This window comes from Camarhynchus parvulus, chromosome 4 (genome assembly GCF_901933205.1).
Source record: "Camarhynchus parvulus chromosome 4, STF_HiC, whole genome shotgun sequence".
In the NCBI taxonomy this organism is placed as follows: Eukaryota; Metazoa; Chordata; class Aves; order Passeriformes; family Thraupidae; genus Camarhynchus; species Camarhynchus parvulus.
In genome coordinates this window covers 7,124,245-7,148,380 of record NC_044574.1, presented here as the reverse complement: position 1 = coordinate 7,148,380, position 24,136 = coordinate 7,124,245, and the positions used below count along the sequence as shown (strand labels likewise).

The 24,136-nt window shown below is 39.3% G+C and overlaps 1 protein-coding gene across 7 annotated transcripts in view; it reads left to right on the top strand.

Moving 5' to 3' along the window:
• The window catches only part of CTBP1 (C-terminal binding protein 1), a 235,946-nt gene that overhangs the window by 171,255 nt on the left and 40,555 nt on the right, over positions 1 to 24,136 (top strand). The window contains exons 1-2 of one of the 7 annotated variants that reach the window (XM_030947043.1): positions 22,215 to 22,303; positions 23,725 to 23,941. The exons of 4 other annotated variants lie outside the window; for them this stretch is intronic. In XM_030947043.1, the coding sequence (XP_030802903.1) occupies positions 23,935 to 23,941 (7 nt within the window). In that variant the 5' untranslated portion in view covers positions 22,215 to 22,303; positions 23,725 to 23,934. Of the gene's footprint in view, positions 1 to 22,214; positions 22,304 to 23,724; positions 23,942 to 24,136 lie in introns of those variants that run through there. 2 more of the 7 variants (XM_030947042.1, XM_030947041.1) reach the window with 2 other exon arrangements.

Sequence of the window (24,136 nt, the reverse complement as noted above, 5' to 3'; positions counted from 1 at the left end):
CTTGGCAAGTAGCCTGATGCCCTTATTAAAATATTTTAAATCTCATTATTCTGTCCCACTAGGACGGGAGCAAGAAAATACTAAGAAAAATAAAACATTATTTAATAATTATATATTGAGATTGCATTAAGTAATACTTTGAAAATCTGTTTCTTTTGTAAAAAAGAAGGGTTAAAAAGCTGAGTATAAATTAGACTGCCAGCAGAAAGATAATTGTCCAGTGCATCTCTTTGTTCTGTGCTCTTATCAGTTTTATCTATTTTTAGCTGTGCATTGGTGAAGCAGGCATGTAAAATTAGCAGCCCAAGCTGCTAACTTCAGTGTCTTTTGTAATGTTGCTCTTTATTGACCCCCAAAGGCAGTAAGATTTCAATATTGGAATTCCTTAATGTTTGACAGATAGCATCCTCTTCAGTTTATTATTATGTCAGCCATCCCCAGAGTGAGATAGTGACAAAATATTTTGCCCATTGGCAATTCACTGGAGTATTTCAAACCAAAAGGAAACAAACAACCCTCTGCCCCCTACCTGCCTCTTTTCCAGCCTGGACAAGAAATGGGTGTTTATGAGGTGGCTGCAGTTGATAAACAGATCAGAGAAAGTGGGAGAGTTAAATTGTTCCCTCATTTTTGTCATTGTTAATATAGAATAATACTTGGGATGGGAATTTAGCTTCTCTGTGTTTGTTTGATGGCATTGAGGGTGTAAATTGATGCAGAGTCAGTGGTATGTTCTCTGTCCTTCTGTAAACATACCCTCATTCCCCCCCAAATAGCAGAGATTCAGTGTTTCTCCATCAGGGAGTGTGTTACTTCATTACTGAACTGGCAAATAAAATAGTAATAATCCCAAGATATGCTGTAGTCATGCTCAGTAGAAGAGTTTAGTCAATGAAACTGCTATTTTGAAGTGAAACTCCTCCAGTCACCTTTGTGGATTTTGCAGTTGAGTGTTGTCATATGTAGTTAAGGAGTAGCTGGAGCATGCAGCTTCTGAGCACACAGTACACTACATGTAGAAACATAAATATTGTATATGCTGTGATACTCTGTCAGCCTGTGGAGTTCTGATAGCATGATAAAACAAATTACAGGTGCCCTTATGCTTGTCAGTTTGGTTACCTCTTGACTTGTCCTTCTGCATCATAAAGATAAAATAGTGTCTGCCCTTTGTTAGAAATGTGTGATCCTTCAATTTATGAATCTCTCCGTTTCTGAGAGCTATTGTTTTATTTGCAGTGTAAACAGAGTGGGTTGCAGCTCTTAGCCAAAAGTGTGATCCGAGAGATTAGGATTGGGCTGCACGCTGTGAAGTGCTATCATGCAGATACAGTAGTGCACTTGCCAACGTTTTGAAACATGAAGTCAATCCCTCATTATTAAATAAGAACATCTACTGCTGATCACTGACTAGACTGGGCCATCCCTTTGGGGAGAAAACTGATATTCTCCCCAAGTACCTTATTTTATGTGGATACTGTAAATATGAAAAAAAAAGTAAAAAAGCATATTTTACTAACAGGCAGTTTGAACAGCAGTGAGTATGTACAAAGGCACAGATTTTAATGTCTTTTAAGCAAAGATGCTGAGAAGCAACATGATCCTTAATTCTCTTACCTGAAATACAGCAGTATTTCACATAAGAGAATTAAAACTTGAAACTGCTGATGTTTTGGACTAAAAGTTCTTGTTGCCATTTTGTTTTGACTTATGTACCATGCATTTGTAATAACTGTATTTCTTGAAGCTTATCTGGAGCACTTGGCTGCTTGTGTGTGAGACCTGCCTTTAAGAGTAGTAGTCAGGTTTTTGCCTCCCAAGCCAGCTGGGAGCATTGATGAGGTGATACTCCAGCATGTGTCAAGCTTTCAAATCCCAGAGCAGTTGGCAGTGCAGCAGTGTAGCAACCTCCTCTGAGGCTCCCTCACCTCCTGCCCCCATAATTATTTATTTAGTGTGAGAGTAGAGATGAAGTTACACTTTTAAAACATGTCCTAAAATTTAAGGTGAGGATAAAAGTTGTAGTACAGAGCCCTTTAGCCTTAGTTCCTCAGCTGCACGTGCTTTCTGACTCCCAGACAGAGAAGCAATGGATTTACAGCTCAGGAAAACAAATTCCCAGCTGTAGTTTTGGGTCTCTTTCTCCCCTGTTGCCTCAAGAGCAAAGATGATGATTCATTTTAGTCTGTGAATTGATCAGGAAAACATGCGTTGCAGATAAATCTAAAATTACCATTTCCTGCTGAAATGTAACCCTTTGCTCCCTCACCAGTATTCCTCTGGAAGAGCTGGAGAAACGCGGTGGCACTTCCAGTTGTGGTTCAGGATCTCTGAGCTGTGATTAGGACAGGATCTTTTCCAGTTTAGGTTAGGAGCTGTGATTAGGACAGGATCTTTTCCAGTGCACAGTAATCCTCAGCCCATCTCCCCAAATGATTAACATGGTCAGGAGTGTTTTGGGAGTCTGGCAGCATCCGAGTGTTGGCTGACTGAAACTGGTGTATGGCCTTGTGTGGTGTGGGGAGGGGAAATTGACTGAGAATCCCAAATGGTTCATGACACAAAAAAGGTGCTGAGTCCCCAGATTAGACTCGTTTTTGGTGCTTTTGGGCCCCTTTGGTGTTCAGCTTTGATTTGGTGCTTGAAATGGGTAAAAACTTCAGATTGTTTTTGAACATGACCCAAGACCTCTCTGGTTCCTCGAGGAACAGGAGACAGTCCCTGCGCTCCTCTAATTTGTGCCACCCAGTAGCTGCAATCTGTGGTGTGTCAGGATGGGAGGATCTGGATCTGGATTCCCCAGCCCTACCCTCAGGCTCTGGCTGCCAAAAACGGCCCAGGGGTGCAAGCCTGCCTTAACCTGGGTCTTTACCCCTATGGGTGTTCCAGCAGTAATTAAATAATAATTTTAAAAAAATCACAACGTAAAATTAAACACCAAATTTAAAAAATTGCTCAAAAAAACCTTTCCTGAAAAACATCTGTGCCTTAGATGAATAGGTTAATTGTTTTTTGATGTGCAAAACAAAGCGTTTATGTTTGCTATAGCAGAATGAGAAATTAATTTTTGAGGAAGATTATGAATTAGCTTGTTCTCTCTTCTGGAATATTTTTGTCACTTCATTTCAAACATATCATGTTTCCTATATTATTATTCTATTTACTAATTATCCAGTTTGCTTCTAATCAACATAATTGAAAATTGACATTGTTTGATTTTTTTATTTTTTTCTTTGAATTAAATGTAGCTAATACAATAGCATGTTTCTTGCTGGTATTTATTTTGGATGACTGTTGCTTATCCTTGCATTTTCATCTTTTTTTATACCTGCCTTTTTCAAGGGGCTTTTAGAGAAACTTCTTTGCAGTATACCTTCCAGGGTAGTCAGCCAGAAGGGATCCTATGCAGAAAGCAGAAAAAGCTGGCCCTGGGGACTGGGGACAATTGTTCAGCTAATTCTCTAATTCTGAAGTTGAGGTATTAATAGAAAGCTTTCATTTCTGTTGCATATGAATCCTTTGTTGTTTCAGTATTAAAGCACAAGGCAATGTGATTATATAATTCTGCTTTACGTGAGGTATTTCAAGGCATATTTTAATAGTTCTATTTACAGGTCAGTGGATGTCCCTTATCCGTGCCTAAACCACCCTTCAGCGAGTTGTGTCACCACCAGCAAAGTTACATAAGTCTGCAGTGAAAGTTGTTCACGCTTTCTGCCTGTGTGCCAGAGCTCACCACGTTACCCCTCCTCTCCTTTTGGTCTATTTAGGGGAGCTCTGATGCCAACTCACAAAAAAAAAAAAAAAAAGAAGGAAGCAGGGAAACATTTTTTACTTGACTTGAGTCACAGTTCCAGATTGCTGTGTGCAGTCCAAACTCTGTATTGTTGGATGTGCTCTAATGGTCTTCCTGAACAGCACCAGTGTTTTTTGATAGATTCCATCTTCTGCTGTGGGATATAGGCACACCCTGTGATGAGGGGAGTGGGAGTTCTGTCCTGGCAGGATGTGCTGAAAGCTTTAATACCAATGAATTCTCACACTGCCGTGCAGAACATGACAAGAGCACAACTTCTGCTGCCTTTCAGAGCAGGCGTTGCTTTGGCACCTTCTGTGCTTGGTTCACGTGTGACCTTCTGAGGTGAGGAGTGTCTGCAGTGGGGGAAGCCTCAGTGGGCAGCCCAGTGTTGTGCACATTTACCTGAATGTGTCTGGGATGTGCAGAAGGGACTAGACTCTCACCCACAGGTTGTTGGGCAGTCAGGGCAGGGTCTAACCACAGCAGATAGTGATCTAGGAACACTGAGCTCTTGAGGCAGCAGAAGAGAGAGTGGTCCTGCTTTCAGTTTTGCTCATGGCAGGGCCTCTGGAAGCTGGGCTCGCTGCTGTTGCTGCTGCCATGTGGCAGATTGTTCTTCTCTCCCACCCTCCAAACATGATCAATAGGAAAATTAGCCCGTGGCTGCCATGTGATGACAGCAGGAATGGCAAGTGGGAGTCTCTGAGGCTGTCCCTGCTGCATTCCCATCAAGCTGTGTTCCTGTCCTCTGGCAGGAGCATGCACCGTGTGCCTGGCCAGGCAGGGGAATGGCCAGTGGGCTGTCCTGCAGCGTGCTCAGACAGTGCACTGGCCAGGCAGAGCTCAGAAAAGAGCCAGGAGAGAAGCAGCACTGCAGGGGATTTTCATCATCTGCTGCTACACATAGATTTCTTTCACTCTGCAAAATGTCATCATAGCGCTTGGGTGAGTCAGAAGTTGGGAGAATGAGCCAGAAAGGAGCTGTACCAGGATGTGTGCTCTCCAGTTGGATTGGGCTGATGTGCAGGAGGGTTTGGAGGAAGAGAGAACTGCCCCAGGCAGCTCTTAGTCAGACTTACAGTCAGCAAGAGGTGCTGCTGGGGGCTGACAGACGGTAATGACTGTGCCATTGATGCAGATCCCTGTGCCTTTAATTTATAATTGCAAAGTTTCCATCAGCTTCTGTGGTATTTTTACCTGAATATGGATTTTCAGAATTAACCTTCTATTTTTAAGCCAAACAGTCCAAAATTGATGTTGCTTTTTGCATATTTGCAGCACTCTCAATCCTGCAAAGAAAATGTATGGCTTAGCAGAAACAGTGGTGTGGGGCAGTTCATCAAAATTCCCAGATGAGTCAAATTTCATTAGATGGTTGCAGCCAGTTTGTCTCTTGCTGAGTGCGTAGCTTCAGTCTTTGCAGAGTCATGCAGGACAAAAGTGTTTAGCAGAGATAACCACAAGCCAGTCTCCAAACTCTTAAACTGATGCTTAAATATTTTTTCGCTTTAATGTGTTGTACCAGATATGTTAAACTGTTTATTTTCAACTGGGTAATGAGCGTTTTCACATTTGTGGTCTACCAACCATCTTAATGTGTGTCTGGTGCTTCAGTGAACAGCATTAATGTGTATCACAGCCTTTCTCATGTCGTTGATTTTCCCATTCATATAATCAGGGTTACTGAGAAGTGATCTTGAGTAATTCAGTATTCTGTGTGTGCGTTCCCATGCTGACTGGAACTGGGCAGCTAATTCCATTTTAACACATTATTTTTTGACTAAGAAAGGTCATTAAGGTGCTGATCAAAGCCACTGCAGCATTTTAGGTTTTATTTTGTGTCCCCATCAAATTCTCTCCTGCATACTCTGTCTGCATACTCTGTCTGCATACTGTCTATGCTGGTTGTGCTTTTTTCTCAGCCTGTCCTGTGCCAGGATTATTGTCTTTCATTTCTGCTACCAGCAGAAAGTCTTGTTCATTTTGCTTGGCTTATGTTAGCTTTCAGGATCCTTTAAGATAAAAAGTATGCAATATCAATTTTTAATACCTCCATAAACTTGTTACTTGCACCTAAAGGACTTACTACTATCACTCTCAATCAAGATTTGCAGTGAATACTGCAGTTTCTTTATCCCATGAATTCTGTAAATTTTCATTATTTTTTTCAGCTCCTGTGAGACTCTCAAAGCTGATTTGAATTGTGTTGAATTTGCAGAGTTCTCAATGTGGAATCTTCTCTTGTTACCCTAAAACTAAAGTGGCTTCCTTCATCTGCCCTGTCTGAGATCTGTGGTCAGCAGTTCAGCCACCACAGCACTGCTCCTTTGTGAACTTTAAACTCAGCACCACCAGGCACCACATTTTTATTTTTTAGTTTTATGAACAGAAGCAGCGTCTAAAATGACCTTTTATCTGTGTAAAGCTCGATGTATTTTAGCCACGCCAGTCTAGATAAAAAGAATGTCTTGCATTTTTTAAAAGCTTGTGGGAGGAGGCCCACAATAGAGGCTCCATTGTGCTGTTAGTACCGAGCGTACAGGAAATCACAAATTAGCTATGACGAGAGTATTGCAGGGGAGTTTGAAGTTTACTTAATTCCTATAGCATTGTATGGTTTTGAAAGGTTTCACAATACGTTGCCTTTTGGGTCTGGTTATGTATGTTGTTTGTATTTGGCAGACTTGTGTTCGAGGCTCTGTCTTACCATGTCTTTGTTCAAAAGATCTTGTGTTTTGAATCCAGATGATTTTCCTTCTTACTGTAAATAGAGAGGTGTGCAAATATTCTTGGCATTTGTCTTGTGACCACCCTGCAGCCATCTAAAATTTAAAACCAGCATTGTGTATTCAGCAGTGAGAACCATCTCCTTAGAGAAAGAAATAGAAAAGGTTTTTAGTAGGAATTAGGAGAACAGCAAGCTGCAGGCACAACTTTTCCTGTCTTAACAGATTTGGATCCTGCAGGACATTGAATTATTCAGCTGCTGGTTGGTATTGATGGGAGTTGGAGTGGGCTCACAAATCGAAAGGATTCTGGCTGCATCCTGCACACTAAACCTGAGTTATTGCAGGATAACACTTCTACCAAAATGTTGTTCAAAGATTGGTTTGTTTCCTTACTTGCAGTTGAGGAACGAGTTCTGCCACTCATTTGAAAGACTCAGGATTATGGGAACTCTCCAAAATCATGAGTCTTATTTTCTTAGTCCTCTGAATTAAGAAAGTACAAAAGAGTGTCTTGCATGGAGCCAGTAATTGAGAACTTGAAGTACTGTAAATATTGCAGTTTTTGCATTGATTTTCATAACTTTGCTACCATCTTCCATCTGAACTGTTTTTTGAGTCTGTCAAATTCTATTAGTGATTTTTCTGAGCTTTGTGGCTTTGTTTAAAAAAAATACATTAAAAGAAAATCTGTTAACAAATACAGAAATAGAAACTATTTTCTTAGACCCACAGTCAGGGAAAAAAAAAAAACTCCCAAGAAATTGAAAATTAAATTTGCGGTTTTTTGCTGTCCTGGGGATATTCTTTCATAGAAATGATGAATATTCTGAAGTATTTACACAATTTCAGCAGCTATTGAAGTGCCCTAAAGATTTATTGGCAGAAGGGGATTTTTCTTTTTTTGTGCAGGAAAAAACGATGTCAAAATCATCTACTTCTCTCTCAGATTTTCAAAGAGAATTAATAAAAATTAGTTTTCATTTTAGAAGACTAATTCTAAAAAGAATATTAAACAGTGGTTGTTTTTATAAATAGTAAATAACCTCACCTGTTACATCTAAGATGTCTTTGATCACAGGAGTGCATAGTGAAAGGAGTGAATAAGCCATATAATACCTGGGAAACAGCTTGCATTTACTTAAGTGTGATTTTAAATCGAGTTAGTTTAGGTAGTGCAAGCCTGTTTGAACTCTTTTTTAAGTAAGTAAAGTGAGACTAAGTGTACTAAGCTTATTTCACATTTGCATTACGATATTTAGGAATCAGGAAAACCAAATTACTTTGTACTTTGCAATGACATTGTTAGACATGTGTGTTCTAGTTTTGAAGCACACTTGAGCATAAATACAGCTGCTTTGTGTGGGATTTGTGCCTCTCTATAAAAGGAACATCACTGAAGGACCTATGTTAGGAATTTAATGTCCTACATGAGAACCGAGTCACCTTCCTGAAGTTTTTTTTGTTGTTGTTTGGGGGGTTTTTTTGGGGGTTTTTTGGTGTTTTTTGTTTTTGTTTGTTTGTTTGTTTGTTTGTTTTCTTGTGGAAGAAGTTTCTGGTTACTAAAAATCTTAGTTGACTACTGAAGTCAAATGTAGGTACTGACTTTCAGGGCAAATGTGGTCTAGTTATTGCCAGAGGAATTGGAAGAGAAAGGGGGAGCAGAGATGGCAGTGGTAGCAGATGTCCCACATTGCTGTGGAATGGCCCAGATGTTCATGGTGGTTCTGTCACATTTGTGAGAAGCCTCAGAAGTGACCTGGGATAATTCACTTAATTTTTCTGTGCCCCATCCCACCCTGCATTCTGTGCATGCCAGTGATGGTGAACTTACATGGGAAAGCACTTTGGGATCTATTGGACATGGCATCAAATTAGAGTAGGATTCTTTAGTTAATGGTGCTCTTGAGTAGGTGCTTGGTCAATCTTTTTGTGTCTTGTTTTACTACACAGAAACAGTTTGGGAGCAGTGAGCTTTCATTTGTGAAGTGGCTTAAGGTAAATGCACTTACTAAAAACACAACCTGTGGCTTGACTGAACACAATGCTGTGCAAAACATTCCACTGTGACTGAAGGGCTTGCTTTCTCCAAATTAAAAATGTAATTTCCACCATTAAAGCTCTTCCTCTTCAAACAGCAAAAACCCCTCCTGTAAATTTGAATGGGGAAGTTGTATTTTGCCAATTAGCTTGACAGGACACACATGCAAATGAACCAGCAGAGTTCTGGTGAGTGAGGAGGCTGCAGCTCCATGTGCTGTGCACTGGAATATGGAATGGTCTGTCAGCACTGAGTACCCTTGCTCCTGCTGGGATGCAAAGCAGAGACATGATTGGGAGCTATTTTTACTTAACAGTTGAACTTTGGAAGAGAAGAAGTAAGGGATAATTTCTTTCAGTTTGAGTTTGCACATTGTACGACTTATTAAAAACTTCAAGATGACTGTTGAGTAAAGACAGCTACTTGAAGTGCCAGATGGAAAAGAGCAAGAAAAATGCCTTCTGTTTAAAACAGAAAGGGGATTTTTGCTCATTTTTTGTTGGGGTCTTCTCAAGTCCACAGTTACTGTGCTTTGGTTCTCTCCAGTTCCATTTAATATTCTTATTGATGGGTGAGGGGATTGAGGGCACTCTGCAGATGACACTGCGTTGGGTGTGAGTGTTGACCTGCTGGAGGACACAAGGGATCTGGGCAGGATGGATCAGTGAGCCTGAGGTTCAAGAAGGCCAAGAGCCAGGTCCTCCCCTTGGGTCACAATAACCCCCTGCAGCTCCAGGCTGGGAGCAGAGTGGGTGGAAAGGACCTGGGGGTTCTGGTTAAGGGCGGCTGAGCATGAGCCACAGTGTTGCCGGGTGGCCAAGAAGGCCGGTGGCATCCTGGGCTGTGTCAGCAGTAGTGTGGCCAGCAGGACCAGGGCACTGATTGTCCCTCTGTGCTCAGCCCTGGTGAAGCCACACCTTGAATCCCGGGTTTCTGTGGGTCCATCACTACAAAAAATACATTGTGGTGCTGAAGTGTGTCCAATTGTTTATCCCGGAGAAAAGGAGGTGAGATCTTACTTATCTTTACACCTACATTATAAGATTTAGACTGGATATTGGGAAAAAAATCCTTCACAGAAAGGATTGTCAAGCAATTAAAAAGGCTGCCCAGGGCAGTGGTAGAGGCACTGTCCTTGGAGATACTTAAAAGACCTGTAGATGTGGCACTTGAGACCTTGTTTAGTGATGGCCTTGGCAGTGTCAGGTTGCACTTCATGATCTTGGAGGTATTTTCCAGTCTAAATGATTCTATGATTTTTCTGTGTTGCAGTTTCTGTTGTGGGTCCCATGCAGATATTAGATGCATAGCAAGATGCATTTATCTCTTGTTACCTGTATGACGGAATGCAGGGTTCAAACAACATCTTGGTCACACATTGCCAGCTGGGCTTCACAGCAGCAGGCTGTGTTCCTGAAATTGGGATGGCACGTTTTTTTAGTTCTGCTCTCATTGTCCAGCAAGTACTCTTATGGACATTGCAAACATTTCTGCTATTCTAGAAATGTACCTGCTTTCAGCAAAGCTGCTGTGGTTTGAGTAATGCAGTACTGGCTGTTTGATTTGGCTCTGAGACCCCTCAATTCCTTCTTTTGCACAGGAGTCCATCATCTTACTATGAGCATTTTACATGGATTTAGTTCAAGGCCTATGTTAATTTATACATAACTTGGAATAATTGTAAAATGTGAAAAATGTCAAGTATTTTTCAGTCGACTGAAATTTTAAAAGGGTGGTTTTTTCTGCCAGCATCTGGAAGTTAGCCAGGTAAAAGCTAACATTCCCACAATACCTTTTCTGTGGGATAATGGGCAAGTTCAGGGCAGCATTCTTTCTTTCAGTTATATAAACAGACAGTGCTGGCCAAGGCTAAGAAGTGCTGCCGAACATGAAATTGTTGCTGTTTGCCCTTCCAGTTGTTGCTGTTGAAAATGATTTATTTTTTTCTTTATTTCATTATTGTTCTTCTCTTCATATTTAAATAACATGGACTCTTCTGCTCTGTTGCCTTTTAAGATCTTGCCCAAGGCAGTGCTGTGTGAAAAATCTGTGCGCTCTGTGGATGATTTCATCCATGGTAGTGAAACGATGTCATCAGTATAAAACTGACTTTCAGAAGGCTCCAAAAAATAGAAAGGTGTTTGTAGAACAGAAGAGATTCTTTGACAATAGATAAAAAGAGGTGAAGGTGTGAGAAGCTGAACTGACCTTTCATCTTACTCAGCTTTGTCACTCCTAGTCCTTCCAAAACATAGCAGGAATTAATTGTCAGGGAAGCGTGGAGCTGGGAGTGCAAGTATTGTCAGCCAGCCCCAGCACAGGCAGCTTTTAGTTGCTGCTGCTGTTTTGTAACTTCTGTAATATAACACATTGATAGGGATTTATTAAAATACATTTTTCCCTGTTGGAATTCATATCTTTGTACTTCAGGGATTTCTGAAGAGTTGGAATGCCAGAAAAGTAATTGCGATGTACATGACTTTACATATGGAGTTTAATCAGTTGGGAAAGTCAGTGTCTTGGGCCTGTGTGTAGATTTTTCTTTTTTTTTTTTTTCTATAGGGATCCCACACAGGAATTTAGTATATAAGCCTAAAAGCAGTAGTTTATACATGAAGCAAGGTGCAGAAATCCTGGCCCCTCTACACAGCTGAATCTTCAATTTTCAGCTTGTACAAGAATGGCAGAAATGCAGTCAGTTGGCCATGGCCAACCTTAGGGAAAGTTTGGAGAAAGGTAGTGAGACCTAAAAAATTTCCAGGATGCTGAATGCTTACTGTATAGTTTTCTGAGCTGTGATGGAAGCATGGGTTTTATGAAAAAAAATAAATCTTTGTGACTTAAAAACTTTTTAGCTTAGATCTTTTCTACTAGAATACACATACTTATTACCCTTAAAGGGCAAAGCTTTTCCTAGAAAAATCAATGCCTGTTTAAAAGGGCAGCAAGCAACTGTCACATCTAAAAATTCAGTTCTTAGTAAATTCTGAATAGACGGAAGAAGAAAGTCTGTGAAACCCTTAATCTTTCATGCTATCTGGATAAGCTGGAACATGGCTGTATAATTATTTTCTTTCATCCACTGATGTCATTGAAGTCCCTACGCAGACTGAGGCTCGTAAATGAAACTAAAGATCATTTTCTGTGAACTTTGCATTTTTCCATGCAGTGTTAGGCCCATTGTCATGTAACAACCTCTGTGTTCACACAGATATGAAGTCAGTTGGGTGGATACAAGCACTTGTAATTTTCTATTCTCTACTTATGCAGAAAGCGACAAAACGGTAAAATTCAAATGGACTGAAATCCATTAGTGGTGTTTTTTCCAACTTTCAGTTCTGTAACCATAATTTTTATCTGTTTTAAACCTCTAATGACTTTTAATATGTTTTTAAGTGCTAAATACGAAGAAAAGCACTGTTGCCTGATAAAATAAAGATGTACTAAGAAACATCAATTTATTGTCCTGCCTTCAGTTTGTATTCATTTAGAACACAGGGTTTATGGACCTTTTAGTTGGGGTTATTCATTTCTTGATGTTTAAAGAACATATACTCAAACTGCTGGTTTTATTCAGTGTAAATGTCAGTATGTTGGAACTGGTTATATTTAGATCAGTAGCATTTTTGTCAGTTCAGTATTTCTAAGTTTCCTTGCTTAAATTTTAAAGTCTGGTTTGTCCCTGTAAAAATTGACATGTGTGGACTGAATATCCCGTGATTTTATTTATGAACTTTATGAACTTCCTTGTTTGCTGTAATACTATTAGTGGTAGCACAGTTTTATCAGCTGTGAAGCTGAATTTTGCTCATACACATAGAAAAATTTAATTACATCAGATAAATACATGCACATGGCCATGTGAGCTGCTTGTGTGCAGATACATATCTGGTCATTTCTCATGTCCCTGATTCTGCAATGAACACTCAGGTAGCAGCAGCCTCTCTTTGCAACCAGCTCTGCTGACTGATTGCAGGACCCCAGAACAAGTCTGTGAGTGAGGTGCAAAGCGAGGCCTTAAGGACAAAAAATGAAAATGCTAATGAAAGATGTGCACTGAAAGGTACTTGCTGCTTTCATATGAAACCTCCATAAGAATTGTACAAATGTTCCCTCCTTCTTAATAGAAGTGTTCTGGATCCTGTTTTTCTTCGCTGGAGACTGACAGCTTTTAGAAGTATTGTAATGATGAAGTGCCATTAGCTGCACACCATTCATATCTTAAATTGCAATTTAATTGTTGTGTTCTTTGCTGTTCTTGTAAAATAGTTAGGTATGGTCAGAATCTTGATTTCCAGCCCTTCTACTTGCTCTTTATTTTCTTGTTTAGTAGGTTATTCATTTTTTTTGTTGAATTATATGTCTTTCTGTTATCAGTTGGCATGGAAACAGGGCTCCTTTATAGACCAGCTGCTTTTAGCATTAATTTGCAGGTACTTGTTTTTGAATGTGAAAATGGAAACTATTTATGTTCCTCATCATTCCCCACCATTAATACGTGCATGCTTTCCAATGCAATAAAAATTATCTCGCCTTCTGTCTTACAGGGAAAAATGTACTGTTAAAGGAAGAAAAAAACAAACTGCATCATGTGCACTGTATTAGAAAGACAGTACTTCATATAAGGTTTTTTTATACATAAGAATTGGCAGAATCAGTGAAACAAAGACTACCACCAAAATTTAGTTTAAGCTCAGAAAGTACCCAACACTTAATAAGACAAAATGACACCACCTAATTTTCATTTCATTAATGTATTTATTGACATTGCTCTTTATTTTTTTATTATTATTGGCAGAGTGTCCTGTTTAAGAGTTCACTGCATTTCACTAGGAAAAAAGTTAATCAGTTTGCTTTGATCAGTACTGACAAAAGTAAGGGAATAATTTCATTAATGTTTTGTGATTTTTAGTTAGTGGAGTTTGAAGTTCCTGAAATACCTCGATACTGGCAAAAGTCACATTCTGGGCTTCTTTTATAGTTAATGGAGCAGTATTCATGGTGCTGTGATGGTGTCCTGCAGTAACTGCTGCTTGGAGAAAAAACAGGTCTGTCACACATCTTCACAGAGAGTAGTTAGGCTATTATTTATAGAGATTTGGAGCTCTATCTGCATAAATACTGTTTTAACTATTGGTAACTATCTAATTTAAGATCTGCTACAAGCAGTTGCAGAATTTTTGTTTCCAGTGTAGTTGCTTTCAAGTTCTTTAGGATGAGATTTAATCTCATTCCTAACAGCTCCAGACCTTTGTGTGAAAAGCTTTGTACAGATTGGATATGCAGAATAAAAATAAGATTTGAATTCATGTACTTTGGCTCATTCTTCTCCATCCTGTTCCAGGCTTCAGACACTTTGTTTCGCTAACCATTTATTAGGGAGTGTGCAAAACAAATAAATTCAATTGGTGCTGCTCATAACTCCATTTTACACGTTTAATAAACAATCAGTTCATCTGGCCTGTTTGGGTGTAGTGCTAAACTGCTTTTTCTTTATTCTCTGAGTTAAAATACACACTCTTCCATTTCAAAGCCAAAAGTCTGTGCAGCATTTAACAAATTTCAGTGAAAGCACTGCACACCTGCAGGTTAGAAATACTTTGTTCATGCCACTTGTCCTATGTTACAAGTGTCATGGCATTACTCAGCAACCATATTGTTCATTCCCTCTGGACAGTTAAAAAAATATAACTGTAAAACAAAGAAAACCAATCCCTGTAGGTGCAATCCCCATATTTTTGCATTTCATATTTTCTTTGCATAACTTTGGTGGAAAAGAAAGATTTAGCTTCATGCCAAACTCTTCTACCAAAACTGTTCTTGTAGTTACTTGCCAGTGGTTTTCTTGGAGGTTGAGAGACTTGGGTACAGCAGATGAGGGCTTTTTACTGCAGTTTACAGACCAGATTTTTCACTAATCATAATGCAGCTGTGAAAAGAAGTTTCACACTGGGCCTTGGTGCTTCCTGTGTGACAGTGTCTCATCATACAGAGTAAAACCATTCCTTCCTCCCTTCAAGCCCCCACCCTCATTCTCTCAACACATCTGTTGAAAGAGAAAATGGGTCCCACAGCAGTCTTGGTGTACTGTAGAGTAACTGGTGACAGGATGTACTAAACTGATTTTTCCCTCCCCATCCCTCCTTGCAATGCCTGATGGCACTCTTGGCCCAGGAAGGGCTGCAGAGAATCACACTGAGGATAAAACTCCCACTATTAATTCACTTAATCCCTATACTGAATTGTAATGTTTCTGGTGAAGATTGAACTCTTCTTTCATATTCTTTCTGGAACTAAACTTTCAGTAACCAGCACAGCCTCTTCTTACATATTTTTCATTCTTTAACCAGATGTTGAGTGCGGCTGGTGTCCCTTCTCAAATTCACAGAATCACAGAATTTCACAGAATTCATTTATCCAGAGGTGGATAGACTACTCACTGGCTTCCCATATGCTGGAAAGCTCTCCCATATTCTGCTGTGGGTCCTTGTCAGACCTCCCAGAGAATTAAGCTACTAGTTATGTTGTCCTTTAAATATTTTTGACTTAAAAGTTTAATTATCTTTATGTGAACCATTTAACATAAGCTTTAAAGGATGTATAGCTCTGATTAAATTGAGAATTTTGAGAATTTTATTTCAGCCTGAGGGTCACATTTCACAATGTATTGTCATGGTATAGACTTCATAATGAAGTCAGGCTTATTCATTATTCAAAAAAAAAAGAGCACAGGTGGAGTTTCTTCTTAAAGCATTAACTTCATTGGCCAGCACCTGTTTAGTTACTGGTTGAATGTACCTTATTTTAATCTGGTTTGTAGTGCAGATGAAATAAATGGCTCTCATCTGGGCTACTCATGGATGTACAATTTTCATCACAAAGAGTTATTTTTCAGATTTCATTTTTTATTCTCAGCACTTGTTTTTCATCTTCTTTTTGTAACTGGGTTGACAGTCCCAACCCAGATGAACAGAATGAATTAAAAGATCGATGAAAATGTTTTAAAAGCTACAGTTTCTTCTGAAATAATTGTTGTGCTGTCAAAATACCTGCTAAGCGAAAGGAGCATGGCTGTAACCAAAGTTAGGGCGCAGAAGTAATAACTGCTGTTTTTTTACTCTTGCAGTGATATACCTGCATGAATTTGGTTTCCTTTATATCCAGAAAATAGGGGAAATAATGTGTTATGAACACCTGTCACTCTGCCTCAATCCCAAGTTCAAGGATTCAAGCTTCATAATCTTCTGTGATGTTCTGGAAAACAGTCATAATGGTTTCTTGGTTTCTGGGAGTTATCTGATAGCTGTTGTACTGCACTGAGTAAGCTCTCAGCTGTCATTTTGTCCCAATTTTTCAGAAATCACAGTCAGTAGGAAGCAGTTAAACTCGTTTTCCAGCATCTTTCCCTATGCCTTGTCCACTTTCTGAGCAACCAAATGAGTTTCAAGTTTACTTTGCGTGAACTCAGTGATCATTATCTTTGATAAAATTCAAAGTAATGTGTTTCCTGTTGGCTTGCAAAAATAGTGTTCCTGCTGCCTTTTCAGCATGCTGCTGTTTATCCTGCTACTGCCATCCCTCCTGTTTCTGGTTTCAAAAACGTAGAGAAATCAGAGTAAGCTTTCTTATTTTGGGATTTTTTTTCTACATCCGATCGAACGGAAGCCAGACCAATTTAATTGCTTCTCCAACTGTTGTCAGTCTATATTTTGTTTCAGAAGAGGTCCATTTTTTATAATTGTCTGTTTTTCACGAAGTGTGTCACTGCAGAAGTCTGAGGCTGTCAACTGGGAGAGGAGGAGATGACATTTGTGTGACGCACAGATGTGCCGTGGGCAGATTTTGTAAATGTCTCTGCCTGCACATTGGCGGCCCCACGAGCTGGAGCAAGTTTGTTTTTATGCTAAACCACGCAGGCTAGAATAAAACTATGAACTGTCATGTTAATTGTATTTACAGAGAAATGTAATAGTGAATGCATTTTCCAAAATACAAGCGCTCAATCAGACCAAAAATACAGAGTCAGAGAGAGAACGTGGCAAGAAATCCATGTCGAGAGTGATGAGTACCCTTTTGCCTTAAGATTCTCTAACTCTTAATAATGGATTCAATAATTCCTTTTATAATCCTTCCCCTGTTACTGATGTTTTTTAGCACTGATAAATGTTTTATGCAATTTACAGAGACAGAACATGATTTGTGCCCTGAAAAATTTATAATTATCTGCAAAGCATTTTAGTGCATGTGAACGGACTCTTTTCAAGTTGAAAATGGTCAAACTGCAGAGACTAAAAGAAACTATAAAGCCTAGTAAAAAGATGCAAATATAGGTCATTTTAAACACTTCTGACTTTTCACCATCAGTAAGATCTTTAAATGTTCAAAAACCTTCCCTAAACCCCTTTAGTATGTGGTATGTGTGGGAAGAAATATTTTGCTTCTCTCATCAAGTCATGGAAATAACTCCCAATTTGAACTGTTTTTCTGTGCAGCTTTAACTGTGATGTTGAGACCAGAGCCTTTGTAATTGAAACTCAAATTTCTACTTAAAGAACAGCTCGGTAGAACAGCTCTCTTACATCATGTGCTTTGGTTATATTATGATTAAATGTAACATGATAACATAAACCCGGCTTTTGCCTTAAACTGCCTCTTTTATTTGGCACTTGGACTGTTGTTACTGGCTGGTTCTCAGTGAGCTTGTCATTTTTTATACATCCTGTTTGCTTACCTTCAAAATGAGTATCTTTTCAGAAAAAGCTATTTATTTAAGTTTGATTATTTAAGCTGCAGAGGACCCTGGATGGGAGGTGCAGGATTTTGATTTCACTATACTCCAAATTTTCTCAGTTTTACTATTACACTGTTCTCCAGTTTGTAATCATCATCAGCTATTTTCTTAATTGACAGAGAACAGCAGAGGTCAGGGGCTGTGGGAGGAACCAGAAAGGGAGAGAGAAAAAAGCTTTAAGGAGCCCTTTGCAAAGGTTCAGTGTTTGTCAGAGTTGCTTTGGTTTTCAGAAGAACATAATGAGGTGTAACTTGAGGGATTTTATTATCCCTATTTACCAGATTCCTTACTACTGTGTTGAATTGTCCTGTTTTAAATATGCTCACCTTAGCAGTCTCGACTGTATATTTGTATATTTGTTTTTTTAAAGTTTTTAACTGTCTGCCCTAAAGTTTCCAGCTTTCCTCCCTTCTCCCCATCCCTAAACAAGTCACAGTATTTTGTTGTTGTTTGTTGTTGTTGTTTCACTGTAAAGATTGCTGACACACAGCATCATGATGTTCAGCTGAGAGGATAATGTATCACATTTGATGCTTTCCCAAAATAAAAAAAAAAAGTTAGGGAGTTACAAAGAACTTGGCCAGTGTTCAATATGTAAAACATTTCCATACTGTTATTTTTAGTGTCATCTGAGTGTGTTCTCCTGACCTTAAGAAAGAAGTAAACCTTGTAGAAATAATTTGGTTATCCCAGGCCCCACACTTGCTTATCTTCAGACTTTTTGATAAGGAAAATAAGGAGTGTCTCAGGTAATAGTTTAACGTTCTTGGGGCAAAGTACAGGTGTACTGTTGGAGAAATTGCTTTTGGTGTTTGGGATCAGAATGAAGGAAGCCTTTGATGTTGGCTCCACTTGTATTATTTGGTTTCTTTCTCAGACTCCTGTACAGCATCTAAAATATGAGAAGAGCACAGAGAGCATAGCCATTAATACAGGCAACATTCAGAAATTTTATGTTGTAATAAATTCTTGGCAGTGTCTTTAAATCATAATGTGAAATTAATACTCTGAAAGCAGTTGTAATGACAAAGCTAAAAAGTGGTGTTTTCTCTCAAAGAATATTTCCAGCTCAGGCAGTGGTGTAAAGCAAAACAAACAAAAACTCAAACCTGCTGGAATAAAATAGCTTGCTGTAAGAGTAACATTATTGGGTGAGAGGAAAAAAAATTCGTTCTCTTCATTTTTTCCTTCATAGTTTAAATGCATATGTCATGGGCACATCAAGACTCATTCCTTGAGGGAATTACATTTTAAATTAACACTGTGTGGCTGCTGAACTTTAATCAAAACTACAGCCAAGATGCTAGTTCTGATAACTTGATTTAAAATGGAAAGGCAGTGGTTGCATGCTTTCTACTGAGTACATGGGTAAAGGAGTGAGGATAAGGGCCACTGATGCACTTCATGTGCAGCACAACCCTCCTTTGCCAACCTGGTCTAGTCTGGTGTTATTTATCCTTAGGATTGCTCTAAAGATCTCCAGTACCACTTCTTCTGTGGAAAGTGTTTTAGTAAGTCTTGGCATGATCTGTATTGTTACTGGAATGGCTCAGGGAGTTAATCATTCTGCTCCTAGTGCAATTGTTGAAACAGATTGTTTTTCCAGTTTCTGCCAGCAGGAATTTTCTGCCTTTTTTTTTTTTTTAAAGTTACACCCACCCACCAATAAAATTTATGGTCTGAAATATAAGCTCAGTTGTATTTTAAACCGGGGTTTGGAAGCTTGTTAGGGTGGGTTAACCTCCTGATGCCATAATCAACCAGCTCCATGGTCGCTGTCCTGGGGGAAGGGGAAAGTGGAGGTATATTCTGATATATACCCAGCATATGGTGCATTGTGGGAATGTCTGTAATGCAGGCTTGGTTCATGCCTTCAGCTCTGTATTTTGGAGAAGCTGCCCCATCAGTAACTGGGAGATTGATGTCCATAGTTGTGGGCAGATGTGGCTGCTGAGAGTTACAATTCTCAAGTTCGTTGGGTCTTAATTTGCAGGTCCCATCCCCAAGTTCACTGCAGTGATTCCTGTAAGTGACCAAGCAGTTTTTTGTGGCTTTTGCCACAGTGTGTGTGGACAGGGGCATTCCACTGTCACTGTAAAACCTGTGGAATAACTAACAGAAGCTGGCAGCCTTAGCCAGAATTTCTCAGAAGCTGAGATTGATGTGAAGGAACTAAACTAGCCCAGCTGCGCTGTTGCCAATTTGTTTATCCTCCCCTTCTTTCACTTATTACTTAATAAAGCTAAAAATATTTGAAACCGATCAATACTCACTGTGCACAGGCACTGAGATGTTGCACATCCAAGGAGAGCTCAGTCCTTTATAATGTTTTGCCTTTCTCTGGAGTTTGCTTTCATGTATCTGTTACTTGAAAACAGCACTGCTGCAACACTGCTTTTTATATGTGTTTTATTGCAGATACTTAGACTTTCTGTGTTTGGTACTTGATATAGTTGTTACTGAATATTGTCATTTGTTTTGCTTTTTAAATGATGGTGGAAAATTAAAACATTTTACCATAGTGCATAGTGCTGTTATTGCTTGTTTATTTTACATTAAATAGGTGTGATTCATACTGTTTTCAGTCTTATTTTGAAAAGTATTAGTTAAGATTAGGCATATCTTTACAGCATACTCCAAATATGTAATTTGAGTAATTTTTTGACAGATGTGAAATACTTCCAGTCTTCACACTGATGTTTGAAGTACATATGTAATATAAAATGTTGCCAGATTATTTTGTTTCTCCTTAACGGAACATTATTTCTGATCAAAGACTTTCAAGATGTGCTTTGTGGGATGTTTGTGTTTTTGTACCTTGACAGGCACTTAGGATTTTGTGTGCACACTGACAGATATTAGACAAATAAGAGCAAAATTACTAGATTAAAAAAAAAAAAAACACTGGTTAGGGGTCACTATTAAAAAACACAGCTAAACCCCATGTCCTCATGATTGTCAGAATAATATCCTGAGAATGGCAAGTTTACTTGCTGTGTGAGGATGGTACAGTAATGAGGAATCATGACTCAGGTTCTAGTAGCATCAGGGGAATTTGGAATTTTCTAAACAGAGGTCATTGGCTTATTTTGTTTTGATTGTACCAAAATGGAAAATAAAGCAAGAGAGTTGTCTTGAATACTTTGTGCTGAGGCTGTTGTGTTGTGTGCTGGAGTGATTGCTTGGGTGCCCAGGCTCATTTCTCACAGGCAGTGAAATAATGAAGTGAAATGTGCAGAAATCTTGCACTCATGGAGGGCTGTGGATCAGGGTGTAATTACACAGTGGTGGTGTTGGGCGTACATGCAGTGTCAGGGAGGGAGCTGGGAGTGTCCTGCAGAGCTCTGGGTGCATTTCAACCTTCACAGTTAACAGGAGGATACAGCTGGGTGTGACTGCTCTGCACATCAGTGGGTCAACACAGCACAGGAAACCACTTGTATTTTTCTTGGTCTCCTGCAAATTAAAAAGAAAAGAAGGAAGATGACTTGTTCTTACTGAGTTCAGGTAAATAAAAAGCATAGATAGCAGCAGTATTCATCCACTGTATGCTTCCAGTAAAGTCCCAGTGTGCTCAGCACTAACCTCTGAGCCCTGGGGATTTCCCCAGGGGCTGCACACAAGCTTTAAGTGCAGCTTCTGCTCAGTTTGCTTTTGCATGTGTACTGTGAAGTCCATCTTGTTACTTTCAAAATCAGTTTGGGATTGTTCCTCTAAATTTTAATAAGCCTTGCAGCAGGTTCCTAAAATCTTAAGAAATATACTTAGAACCATTAAATGAGATGAGAAAAGAAGGAAATGAAATTTAATCTGCTGCATAATTCTGTCTTCTGAGGATGGCTGTCACTTTTTTGTCCCTCGTTGGTGTTCCTTATTTTAAAGTATTCTCCCCTGTGCGTCCCTCCAATCCTGCATCCCAAATCATAGGAAATTGCATCCTGCTCATCTTGAAGGCAGCAGCAAAAAGAGTTGGCTCAGATTCTGGTGGAATCATGAAATTTTTGTGTTGCATATTCAGCATCTAAATATGCTGAATACCACAATACTGAAGGATGATAAATGTTCTTTTCTTTTCTTGCATCCTTTTCTCTGATCCTTGTACCTGTATTTTAAATTTCTAATTGACTGCTCTTAGAGTTTTGCTATACCTTGAATCTCAATATCTTGAACTTGAGTTCCTGGTGCACAAAACAATGAGCCTGCCAAAACAGTCCAAGATGTAAAAATGCATGATAGGTCAAAAACCTTAAAATATGTTTTTTAAGTATGGGGTTTCTAGGAATTTTAATAGTGCATATTGCCAAATGTAATTCATAACAGCTTCTGTGTTCATGTTATGAGGAGGATATTTTTTGTTTTGACAATTCATTCTTTCCTTGAATTAATATTAGCATTTATTTTTTGAAAATAATGCAAATTTTTGTGAGGGTTTATGGCAAATAAGTGACAGCTCTCACTGAATTTACACCTAGGTAAGAATATAAAATAAAGGTAAATGCCAAAGGGGGTTAGTCTCATTATACATGTGCAAGACTATAAATTAGTTGAATGTCCAACCTGTCATTTTCAGGTCTTGTTTTTGTAAATATTGATGAGATTTTTCAGTAGTTTGCATTTTGTTAAAAAGGTAAATCACTTTGATGTTTTACAATGTATAAAGGAAGTTTTTTACCACAAATTCTTTGAAAAGGATATTGTCAAGGGATTTTTCTTCCTTATTTAATCTTTACACTTGTAAGAATCCCCAGTGACAGGAAAACTCTCTTGCCAGGCTGCTCTCCTCCATTTCATGTTCCTGTTTGTGATTATAGGGTTATTGATAAGTGTTGTGCTTTTTGGCATTGATGTATTTTTCAGAAAAAAGAATTGAAGCATTTCTTTTGAAAAAAGAAAAACACATTTAAAGAATTACATGGACTTTGCAAACAGATTTAAAGAAATTAAAGGTAGGTCAAGTTTTGGGCCTACAAATCTGACAGTGTCCTTTATTTTAACGTGTGCCTTATGTGAGACACTCTTCAGCCTAATGATGTTAAGTTAATCAGCAGTAGAAAAATGTGAAAATTACGTTGTTATTAATCTTGATAGCTTTGCACTGTAGTACGTTTTCTGATGTCAGTAAACCGTGGCAGCTGACTTTGAGATCTCTGGTATTTGGGCAAAGTGATTGCTTCAATTACTGTCAGTTTGTACCATAAAAAGTTGTTTCTGTGAAAAATGAAACACATTTTAACAGCCTGGATTATGTCAGGGAGAGCTTTCTTACCCTGCAGTCCTGAGTATGCCAGTGGCATTGGCTTCTTCCCCCTTGGAGGGTAGCACAAACAATGCCCCTTTGCTTGAGGAGCAGGAGATGCAGCTTGGATTTGGGAGAGAAGGGAACACTACCCTGCTTAGGTAACTTCTTCCCACTTTAGAAAAATACATCTTGTGCTCAGGTTGGTCTGATCACCTTTAAGTCCCATGCTCTCAAAGGTGTAGAGGTAAAATAATTCACAGCCCTTCCACTCCTGTTTTGGTTGCAAAGCTGCATGGTGAGCTCATTAATCCCCTTGTTTCTGTGACCCACAGTCAGTTGTGCACAAGGCTGGCCTTCTCTCAGGTTCTGCAGCTGAAAACTGGTTTTTCAATTCCCAAGTTTATTTCCATAAGAGCTGGACTAGAATAAGGTTTTGATAGGTTTTTTCCAGACTGCAGCTGTGCAAAGGCACTGTGCTGTGAGCCACATGGTGAATAGCTGCTGCCTGAGGACAGCTGCTCTGTCTCTGCACCTTATACCTGGTATTAATTTAGAAAAAACCCAGCAGCCACTGGCACAGTAGCTGTTACTGGGATAAGAGCTTCCCCACCAGATGGGGCAGGGCAGAAACCCCAGACTAACAGCTGGATTAGAGCTGTTAGGAAAGTGTTAGGTTTTTTCTTTAATACATTTAGATAACCTTAAGGGGCTGACTTACACCCAGCAAAACCATCAAGTTCAGAGTTAAGGCTTCTCACTCCATCTCTGGTACCCACTGGAGTGCTTGGCCCTCCAGCAGGGGGATTTTGGAGATCATGCACTATCCCTGGATCCCTGCTCACCCAGGCACAGCCTTGGCCATGTGAGTGGTGCCCACCATTGCAGGTAGGTGTATTTGCAATACACCTGCTGTCCTGAGCAAGGTGCACTGTGTGTCTTAACACTCCACTGGTTTGCCTGGAATGTTAATGGCCAGTGGCAGCACAGCAGGTGTTGTGGAAAGCCAGCAGCCATAGGGGGAAGGGTACAGATGCAGTGAGAAGCTTTAATTTTGAGTTTCCTGCCTTCTGTGAGCACGAGTCAGACCCTTAACGTTGTTTTAATGTATTGTTTGTGTTTAATTTTTAGTAAAAATTTGAACACCATCCAGGCTACAGAGGTTGCAGTGGATAAGAAGTATAAAAGCTTTGGTTCAAGATTACAGGAGGCTGCAAGAAAAATTAAAGACATGGAAATGAGGATGGAATGACAGGCTGCTATTTTGCCTCAGAATACTGAAGATTGTAAAGCATTGAGAAATCGAATTCATGATCCTGGAAATCAAGCTCAGATTAAGAAATGTCAGGTTGGTAGGGGTTCCTGAAAGTCTTGAGTTAGGATAAACTAAGATTGTTTTCCCATAACAAAGGTTACAGGATGTGGGGGTGGATGGTATAATTTTTATCTGTGTAATGTGAAGTGCTATACCATAATACTTTTAAATAAACCAGCTAAGTGAAATTATTTTTTAAATCAGTTTCACATTTGTTGTGTTGAATGT